This window comes from Patiria miniata, unplaced genomic scaffold (genome assembly GCF_015706575.1).
Source record: "Patiria miniata isolate m_02_andy unplaced genomic scaffold, ASM1570657v1 HiC_scaffold_3, whole genome shotgun sequence".
In the NCBI taxonomy this organism is placed as follows: Eukaryota; Metazoa; Echinodermata; class Asteroidea; order Valvatida; family Asterinidae; genus Patiria; species Patiria miniata.
Window position 1 is genome coordinate 40722268 of NW_024037069.1, and position 11061 is coordinate 40733328.

Here is an 11061-nt window from a genome sequence, read left to right on the forward strand (position 1 = left end):
GAGTTGACTGACGAAGTGATTAAGACTTGTTGATTGCGGAGATTTTAAATGTTGCGGTAAGTTATTCCAAGCCTGGGACCCCTGAAGTTAAAAGTTCTTCCATTTTCTGTTCTAGGGTGTGGAAGAGCCACATTACCAACAGTGCTACTCCTAGTTCGATGACAATGTAGTTCACTGACTGGAGCAAAAACTTCGCTGAGATAATTAGGAACATTGCCTGATAAACACTGAAAAACACGCATACTGTAATTTGTATCCTTGTGGAGACATTCCTTTGTTCCATGAATCTGATACACCGTACCTTCTGGAGACGTGTGTACAATAGGGAACAAAAGATTGTATACGTCTCCACAGGGCAGTTTCTATAGATGAATACGTCTCCACAAGGTTTTTACGAAATAGATATTTTGCCACTAGCCAGTTCACCATACAGCAGGACCTTTGGGATCCTCCCTTCTGGCATGCGGTAGACATGTCCAAGCCAGCGGAGTCTGCGTTGTTGGAGAAGGGTGACCAGGCTCTGAATGCCAGCCTGGGCAAGGACCTCAGTGTTCGTCACATGGTCGGACCACTTGATGCCAAGAATGCGCCGCAGATTTCGCAGATGGAATGTGTTGAGCCTCTTTTCCTGTCTTGAGTATAGGGCCCAGGACTCACTGCCATAAAGGAGGGTACTGAGAACGCAGGTTCTGTAGACGGCTGTCTTGGTGTGGATGGTCAACTTGCCGTTTTCCCAGACCCTTTCGGTAAGCCTGGCAAAGGTAGAGGCCGCTCGTCCAATGCGCCTATTTATCTCAATGTCCAGGGAGAGGTCGTCTGACACTGTTGAGCCTAGATAGGTGAATTCGTGCACAACCTCCAGCTTGCTGTTATTGGCTGAGATGACCGGTGGCTGTTCAACGCCCTGGCCCAACACTTCAGTCTTTTTTATGCTGATGTTCATGCCGAAGTCCAGGCAGGCGCATGAGAAACTGTCCATGAGACTTTGTAGCTGCTGCTCTGTATGGGTGGCTAAAGCTGCATCGTCTGCAAAGAGCATATCCCTGATAACCGCTTTACGAACTTTGGTCTTCGCTTTGAGCCGGGAGAGGTTGAACAGCCTCCCATCCGATCGAGTGTGGAGGTACACGCCCTCTGTAGATGAGCCAAAGGCATGCTTCAGCATGACAGCAAAGAAGATGCCAAACAGGGTTGGAGCAAGCACACACCCCTGCTTAACGCCATTGCATATGCTGAAAGCCTTTGAGGAAGCGCCGTCGAACTGCACGACACCTTTCATGTCAGTGTGGAACGCCTGTATCACACTGAGTAGCTTGGGTGGGCATCCGATCTTGGCTAGGATCCGGAACAGGCCATCGCGACTCACAAGGTCGAAGGCCTTTGTGAGGTCAATGAAGGCAATGTACAGTGGCTGTCTCTGCTCTCTGCACCTCTCCTGTAGCTGGCGTAGGGAGAAGACCATGTCTATCGTTGAGCGCCTTGACCTGAAGCCACACTGAGACTCGGGATAGACTCTGTCGGCCAGTTTTTGCAATCTGTTCAGGATGACACGTGCATAGACCTTGCCGACGATATTCAGTAGAGAGATGCCCCTGTAATTATTACAATCACTCCTGTCCCCTTTATTCTTGTAGAGGGTGACGATGTTGCTATCTCTCATATCCTGAGGTACTTGTCCCTCCGTCCAGCACTGGCAGAGTAATTCAAACAGGTGGCTCAGCAAGACTCCTTTCGCACACTTGATGGCCTCAGGTGGAATGCCATCAAGTCCAGGAGCCTTTCCAGTGGGCAGGTTGTCTATTGCTTTTCTCAACTCCATCACCGTGGGCGGCACGTCCAGCTCCATCATGCAAGGCAAGCTGTCAATGGCATCAAAGGCATCATCGGAGACGATGTTTTCTCTGGAGTACAGCTCCGAGTAATGCTCAACCCATCTGTCCATTTGCTTGGCTTTATCCTTGATGACTTCACCTGTTGAGGATTTAAGAGGCGCCACCTTGGTTTGTGTGGGTCCCATGGCTCTCTTTATCCCATCATAGACCCCTCGGATGTTGCCGGTGTCAGCTGATGTCTGAATATCTTTACAGAGCTGCAACCAATAGTCATTGGCACATCTTCTGGCTCTTTTCTGAACTTTGCTTCGAGCTGACTTCAGAGCTTGCTGTGTTGCTTGGCTGGGGTTGCGTTTGTGTTCTAGTAGTGCAGCATGTTTTTCTTCAATGACGGGGTTGAGCTCACTGGAATTGGCTTCAAACCAGTCTTGAGTCTTCTTTTGCTTCTTCCCGAAGGCTTGTAAAGCGCTGTTATAGATGATTTGCCTCAACTGGCTCCATCTCTGTTGAGCGTCTCCCTCTGGGGGGTCTGTGAAGAGAGCTTCTTCCGGACTCTTGGTGAAGGATTCCACCCTCTTTGGATGTGAGGTCTTGATGACGTCTATGCGTGGTTTGCCAAGAGGTTTGGCTTGGTGCATCTTCTTTGGCTGGAGCCTGATCTTGCAGCACACAAGGGAATGATCAGTGTCGCAATCGGCGCTCTGATAGGAACGGGTGGTGAGCACGTTCCTCAGATGGTCTCGCCTGGTAATGATTAGGTCCAGTTGGTGCCAGTGTTTAGATCTGGGATGTCTCCAAGATACCTTGTGTTGTGGCTTGGTCTGAAAAAAATGTTGTGCAATGTACACAGCTCCAGTAGACGTTGCCCGTTCTTGTTTATTTTCCCAATTCCGTGCCTTCCCAAGCAGGTGGGCCAGGAGTCACGATCAGCACCCACTCTGGCATTGACGTCGCCGAGCAGCAGCAGTAGTTCCCGACTGGGGATCCCCTGTATAACAGTCTGCAACTGGTCGTAAAACTCATCCTTGGCTTCTTGCGAGGAGTAGAGGGTAGGAGCGTAGGCACTAACGAGGTTGACTGGTCCATCAGTTGTATGTAAGCGTAGTGTGAGAATTCTCTCTGTTCCTCTCTCGCATGGTTCGGTCATCCCTATAAGTGTGCTTCGGACAGCGAAGCCGACACCATGCTCTCTGATCTCCTCTGGCCCCTTTCCCTGCCAGAAGAAAGTAAAATCCCTCTCGCGCAGGGTGCCTGAGCCCAATAGGCGAGTTTCTTGAACTGCAGCAATGTCGACCTGCAGTCTCAGTAGCTCATTGTTGATCACCGCTGTCTTGCGCGAGTCACTGATCTCCTGCAGGTTTCAGTCAGTCCAATGGTCATTGTCCGTACATTCCAGCACCCAATCTTGAGTGCCGGCTTTTTACTTGGTTTTCTTTTTTTGTTGTCTGGTACATGGGTTTTACAGTCCGCTTGTCAGGCTAGTTAAAACCCTGAGCCCCACGCACCCAGTGAGGCAGGCGAACTGTGGCGGGACAGCACCTAACTGGCTGGGGGCTGCCCAGCTTAAGGCGGGCGGTAGCTGCAGCTGTCCATTGAGACGCGATGATCTCTCCCACCGTCGGAAGCAACCCCTAGCGCCTTACTCTACGCCAATTGAGTTAGACTTATTACTGGTAGACTATTACTTCCCGTGTTTTATCCACACCATGTGGCGAGGCTGGAGTGTCCTCTCCAGGGCGCAGGCCTGGGCTGATTTCTATGGAGGAAAGGCTGTAGCCCATTCAGCGGATCCCCCCTCTCCGCGTCAGTGATGGGTCCAAAGGAAAGGCAGAGGCCATTACAATTTGGGATCAGAGACGCCGCAGGAGTTGCCAGTAGGGTGTTGAGTCAACATCAGACTGCCTTCGGGACTCCGGCTCTGGATTTTTAAAAGATGAACTGCCTTACGGGGCTGAAGAGCTCCATCTACCCTGCTATTTACCCATAGCTGGGGCAGTGGTTGACATGGCGCCAGGGCGTATCCACACGCCGGTGGGCCTGCACACCATGTCTCTGGGGCCCACTGCTGCTCCGAGACCCCCTACAGTTCAGCCTGGGGTCGCAAGATGCCCAGTTACCATGTGTTGCCACGAGGAGGCACTGTAGGAGTCTTGGTGAGGGAGAGGCTATGTACTGGCAGGGGAGACTTACGCACTCGGCTCCCTTTTCGCCCCAAAACGGGGCTAGCCAGCGGCAGCAGCTGAAGGTAGAGAGCGGGGTGTGCAATACTAACTACAACTACGCTACTGCACTAGACGCATCACACCACCCTGTGGTAAACCACTAACACACTGGTTTAAATAAGAGCATTTTTAAACTGCACTTTCAAACTCGAAAACTTTAGTACACGAGTATTAATATGAATGTCTCTTCTTTCATGTAGAGTTTTCCAACAGCTGATGCTGATGTTCTAGATGGGACCTTAAGAATTGTCCTTCCTGCTCTATTCAAAAGTACATCAAGCCGTTGTATCAAGGTTTAGGAAGCACTACTCCATTTAAAATCACAATAATCAAACTGAGGTAAAATACGGCTTTTTACAATAAGGTTAAGGGTTTGTGTAGGCCAAACATTTTAAGTCTATTCAAAATACCTAGAGACAGAAGATGCTGCATGGTCAATCTGTTCCATCCATTTCATTTTACAATCAACGTGAACACCGAGATAATTTTAAGTGGTTACTTGTTCCAGGCAATTGTCATTTACAAAAATATTAACATTGGAATGTTCACATCTGGCAAGTTTTTAGGCTAAATCAATCAATATGCTTTTTGACTTGGTGGTATTCAGTCACTGACGTGATATCATTAATAAAGTTAGAAAATAATAATGGGCCCAGGATAGTTCCTTGTTGGACTCCAAAATTGATAGCATTCGATTTGTTCGATAAGACATTCCCAATTTTGTTTACCTGTGTCCTTCCATAAAGGTAAGACCGGAACCAGTCGAGCTCCAGACCTCTTACGCCTATATTGTGTAATTTGTTAAGACAAATTGTGTAATTGACAGTGTCAAAAGCTTTACGAAGTTCTAAAAACACTGCTCCAATAAATTTACCACCGTCCATCTGCTTGAGTAAAAAGTCTGAGACATCAAGGAGTGCTCTTTGTTTGAAATGAAGAGGTCTGAAGCCCGACTGTTCCTGTGCTAAGCAGTCATTTACTGTAAGAAAATGAGAAACTGATTATGAACAATACGCTCAATTTTTTTTTATATCAGTTGATATAAATGAAATAGGTGCCTATATTGATTAAGGTCATGAATTACACCACCTTTGTGGATAGTAGTAACTTTGTACAATTTCCATTCATCGGGAACAATACCACTCTGCAAACTTTATTGAAATATTACAGCAAGTGGTTTGGCAGGAACATAAGCGCCAGATAAAAAAAAAAAACCAGCCGTTAATCCCATCCATACCAAAGGCTTTCCCAGCAGGTTTTTTCCTAAGAAGATTCAATACTTCGCCAGTAGAAACTGGGCAAAATTTAAAGTTTTGTTGATCTTTAATCGCGTTGTTCTCATTTAATTCTGTATCTATTTCTAAAATAGTGTCAAACTGGCTGTCCTGAATTTGGCCCACAGCAAAATGGTCATTAAAGAAATTTGCAACGTCATGATTCTTTTCTTTTTCTTCGGTGTCGGTGTAAGTATGAGTTGATTTCTTACTCGGAAGCAGGCTTTTCAGAGTGGTCCACAATTTGTTTTAGTATTTCCGTTATTGTCATAAATAATTTTGTTGTAGTACTGTCTCATAAGTTAACACCCAGATTATTCAATCTATTTCGAAGAACCTTTGCTGTTCCATAAAGCTCATCATTGTTGGATATGTTAGCAAGATTTTTGGCCCTCATATATTTTCGTCCGAGTTCCAAATAATTGCCATTGATTCATTTTGCTTTGTTTGTGCAAACTCTGAGACTTTTCACTGGGCTATAAATATCACAAACACTCATTAGCATATCTCCTTAAAAATATTCCATGCTGTATTTGGTTCTATAAATAATTCCAGTATATCCCATGGTTGATGTTTAAGATCATGATTAAAAGCTTCTTCCTTAAAATTTCGAAATGACCGAGCACGAATATATTTATGACCTGTGGAAATTTTCACAGACTTTTGAACAGCATCAATCAATCAATAAATGGTTGCTAAGATTAACCTCTTTTGTTCCTGAATTAGTGTACATAGATGGTTGATTGGTCCAGACATGATCTATACAAGTAGAACTTTGCAGTGTTATTCTTGTCGGACAGGTAATTAATTGATTCAGTTAATAAGTATCGAATTGTTGTTTCAATTTTGTCCAATGACTTGAACTTGAAGGCAAATGATCAGTATTAAAAGCGCCCAAGCAGGTCATTTCCGGTGGAGTTCTTGAGTTATACATATTCGTGACATCATCAAGAATAGCTGGAAAATCCTCGAAGAATGCCTCATTGTCTGGTGGTCGATAAACACAGCTGATAATCAGTGGTCTTGTTGAAGGCAGGTGCGGTTGGATCTCCAACCTTAAAAATCTTTAAAAAATTATCTTAAAAAGTATTTCTGCATAATTTGAAGAAAAGTCATTTTTTGGCCAAATTTCATAAAAAAGTAATAAAAAGTAAGGCTAACCCCTTGTGTATTTTTCAATCTTGGCCAAAAAATGAAATTGCTCAAAATTAGCTGGAAAGATGCCTAAAGGACCCTAGAACACATTCCGATTCGATATCCGGACAGATCAGCTTTTAAACAGGATATTTTGACAAAAGATTGCGGTATCTAAAATATTTTTTTTTTCACCAAAAATTGATGATTTTGGCCAAAATCTTTAAAATATTGGGTGTTTGAATGCTGATTGATGCTCCTCTCACATTTAAAGGTATTTCTGCATAGTTTGAAAAAGAAGTCATTTTTTGGCCAAATTTCATAAAAAAGTAAGGCTAACCCCTTGTGTATTTTTCAATTTTGGCCAAAAAATGAAATTGCTCGAAATTAGCTGGAAAGATGCCTAAAGGACCCTAGAACACATTCCGATTCGATATCCGGACAGATCAGCTTTTAAACAGGATAGTTTGACAAAGTTTGCGGCAAAACAGTCTAAAATATTTTTTTTTTCACCAAAAATTGATGATTTTGGCCAAAATCTTTAAAATATTGGGTGTTTGAATGCTGATTGATGCTCCTCTCACATTTAAAGGTATTTCTGCATAGTTTGAAAAAGAAGTCATTTTTTGGCCAAATTTCATAAAAAAAGTAAGGCTAACCCGTTGTGTTTTTTTCAATTTTGGTCAAAAAATGAAATCGCTTGAAATTTGCTGGTAAGATGCCTTAAAGACCCTAGAACACATTCCGATTCGATTTCAGGACAGATCAGCTTTTAAAAAGGATATTTTGACAAAAGTTTGCGATAAAAACAGTCTAAAATAATATTTTGTTTCACCAAAAATTGATGATTTTGGCCAAAATCTTTAAAATATTGGGTGTTTGAATGCTGATTGATGTTTCTCGCACCTTTAACAGTATTTCTGCATAGTTTGAAGAAGTCATTTTTGGCCAAATTTCATATAAAAAGTCCCTTAGCGTGACCAGGTTTGAAGTTTGCTTACGACTGCGGTACCACGTTTCTATATTATTACAAACTAACAATAGGGGGCGCTCAGGAGTTAAGTGTTAACATTGTAAGGAATAGCCTTTAGTACTACCGCCCGAACATCGGGTGCGTAATTGCTCCCTATTGTTGGCTTGTGGCTATAAAAAAAAATACGAAGTAAAGAACACAGCAAATCACAAAACAAACGGCTCTTTTCAGAGCCACCACAACTTCCAAAAAGAGATAATTCAGTCTGTCTTCAAAAAACAAAGTTTAAAACATACCGTGGTTCCCACCCCCGAAAAATAAAAATCTTAAACAAATTAAGAACCCCTCCGGCCCCGCCTAAAAAACAATCCCAATGAAAACAGGTTTCCAAGATCTTCAAACGCCCCACCACATATACATTGAACAAATTTTAATCCAAAATTATTACTTTTGTTTATTTATTATTATTATCTTAAAAGAATCCCTCCCGACAAACAATAATCACTAATTGCTGCGAAATTACACATGGAGACACTTAAACCCGGAAGTAATATTAGCGCCCTCTCTTGCCCGATTCCAGCAAATGCAAAACGAAAGCAAAATGTCACTTGGCACGAATGTGCGCTATAGTTAACCAAAATAATTACAATTTCAAAGAATCCCTTCAGAAACAATAATACCCAACTGTTCCACAAAGTCAACAACCAAAAGGCATCTAAGGATCAGGAGTCATTAAAACCCGGAAGTAATGCAGGTATTGGCGCCCTCTCTTGCCCGATTCCAGCAAATGCAAAATGAAAGCAAAATGTCACTCGGCACGATTTGTGCGAGTGACCTACTTGCCTGATTCTTCTCAGCGATGATGCCTTTTCCTCCGGATTCAGGTCCTCAAATATTGAACAATGTTCCCTCAAAGGTATTTTTTTTATTTCATTTATTCATCACCATCAGTTAAATATTTAATATACATTATTAACAGACGTACATACCAACAAATGACCTTCTTTTCATGTCTTCGGACGTGCGTAACACGATTAAAACACGCACGCACCGTACCTTGTGCACAACGAATGGGGAAAACTGCGCTCCGGTTTTAGCGAGGTTCCGGCTATAACGACAGTATTGTGAAAGTCCATCGGACCTCGTTATAACGGGAGCCGACTGTAGCGCAGTATTAACAAGACGGATGTTGTCGAGTTATAAGCCTAAAAAGGGTAAGAATAGCTAGGGACTTGTTGATGAAAGTGGGAGTTGAAATTGAAATAGGTAATGAATATTTACAGTGTCACCAAGCATGCGCAGTTGCAGAATGAAAGCTAGTGTTGATTGTAAAAAAATGGCGAATAGTGATTTGGGAACATGAAAAAAAGGGGTATATATATAAAAACTTTACATGGGGTGGGTGGGGCGAAAGAGGAGGGGGATGACGCGATGGAGTTAAGTAACACGACCGTAGGGTTAGGGTTAGGGTTAGGGTTAGGGGTTAGGGTTAGGGTTAGGGTTAGGGTTAGGGGTTAGGGGTTAGGGTTAGGGTTAGGGTTAGGGGTTAGGGTTAGGGTTAGGGGTTAGGGTTAGGGTTAGGGTTAGGTTAGGGTTAGGGTTAGGGGTTAGGGTTAGGGTTAGGGTTAGGTTAGGGTTAGGGGTTAGGGTTAGGGTTAGGGATCTTCTGTAGGCCGACCTCGGAGTATAAGGTCGGTGACCCCTGAGGTCAAAGGTCATGACCCCCCGCAACTGTTGGTGGGGTCACAAGGTTATGCTCCCTAGGGGTCAAAGGTCACGGGGTCAAAGGTTACTGCACAAAGTATAGGAAAAAAACTTTGAGAGGTCATAACCTTTGACCCCTGGGGAGCATAACATTGTGACTAGGTCAAAATCTTTCGGGGGAGGTCATGACCTCTGACCCCAAAGGTCAAGGTCATAGGTCATTGGGGTCAGGAGTTATGGCCAAAAGTTGTCTATTTCCGACACCCCAAAATAAAGAAAAACATAAGAAATTCTAAAATGGTCTGAAACGTGTAAAAAACATATAAGTCAATATGGGTCAAATATAAGGGAATGGGTTAGTACGTCGTTTTTTCAAGTGTGTGTATGCGTTAACGCATAGGGCAAGGGCTTGTGCACAAATCCTATGGCAATTCAACTTTGTACACATATCAATGGAAGTACTGGATGCACGCCAGTATTTGGGATGTATTAGAGCATTAGGGACGAGTTGGCACCCTGGTCCCGAGTTATTCGTTTTGGGCGGTCTGCAGGACCGTACCTAGGCACGGATACCCAGTTTTTGACCCTATTTGACCCTATGATAGTGTTATTGGACCGTGAAAAGACTACCCTAACCCCTTTAACCCTGATTCGACCGTATTTACCCTATTCGAGACGGTTTAACAATATTTCGGGCGATTTTACCCTACATCACAGTGTATAACCCTACCCCTATAGCTAATCCCTCTATTTCCGACACCCTAGCCCTACCCCTTTGTAATATCCGTCTATTTGCGACAGCTAGCCCCATCCCCATGCCAAATCCCTCTATTTCCGACACCCTAGCCCTACCCTTATGTAATATCCGTCTATTTCCGACAGCTAGCCCTATACCTATGCCAAATCCCTCTATTTCCGACACCCAAAATAAAGAAAAACATAAGAAATTCAAAAATATCAGGAAAAACATCAGATATTCAAAAATATCAGGAAAAACATAAAAAATTCATAAAACAAAGAAAAACTAACCCAAACCCTAATAACAAAGAAAAACATAAGAACCCTAAGAACAAAGAAAAACATTAGAAATAGGGTTTGATGTAGGGTTAGGGTTAGGGTTAGGGGGTTAGGGTTAGGGTTAGGGTTAGGGGTTAGGGTTAGGGTTAGGGTTAGGGTTAGGGTTAGGGTTAGGGTTAGGGTTAGGGGTTAGGGTTAGGGTTAGGGTTAGGGTTAGGGTTAGGGTTAGGGTTAGGGTTAGGGTTAGGGTTAGGGTTAGGGTTAGGGTTAGGGTTAGGGTTAGGGTTAGGGTTAGGGTTAGGGTTAGGGTTAGGGTTAGGGTTAGGGTTAGGGTTAGGGTTAGGGTTAGGGTTAGGGTTAGGGTTAGGGTTAGGGTTAGGGTTAGGGTTAGGGTTAGGGTTAGGGTTAGGGTTAGGGTTAGGGTTAGGGTTAGGGTTAGGGTTAGGGTTAGGGTTAGGGTTAGGGTTAGGGTTAGGGTTAGGGTTAGGGTTAGGGTTAGGGTTAGGGTTAGGGTTAGGGTTAGGGTTAGGGTTAGGGTTAGGGTTAGGGTTAGGGTTAGGGTTAGGGTTAGGGTTAGGGTTAGGGTTAGGGTTAGGGTTAGGGTTAGGGTTAGGGTTAGGGTTAGGGTTAGGGTTAGGGTTAGGGTTAGGGTTAGGGTTAGGGTTAGGGTTAGGGTTAGGGTTAGGGTTAGGGTTAGGGTTAGGGTTAGGGTTAGGGTTAGGGTTAGGGTTAGGGTTAGGGTTAGGGTTAGGGTTAGGGTTAGGGTTAGGGTTAGGGTTAGGGTTAGGGTTAGGGTTAGGGTTAGGGTTAGGGTTAGGGTTAGGGTTAGGGTTAGGGTTAGGGTTAGGGTTAGGGTTAGGGTTAGGTTAGGGTTAGGTTAGGGTTAGGGTAGGGTTAGGGTTAGG

General features: G+C 43.9%; 1 protein-coding gene across 1 annotated transcript in view; it reads right to left on the bottom strand.

The window, feature by feature from the left end:
• Nucleotides 1-391: 391 nt before the first annotated feature.
• LOC119736822 overlaps nucleotides 392-11061 on the bottom strand; it is a 13295-nt gene continuing 2625 nt past the window's right edge. The window contains exons 4-5 of the mRNA XM_038210832.1: nucleotides 2729-3183; nucleotides 392-2576 (exon numbers count right to left, since the gene is read on the bottom strand). Of these exons, the coding sequence (XP_038066760.1) occupies nucleotides 392-2576; nucleotides 2729-3183 (2640 nt within the window). The remainder of the gene's footprint in view (nucleotides 2577-2728; nucleotides 3184-11061) is intronic.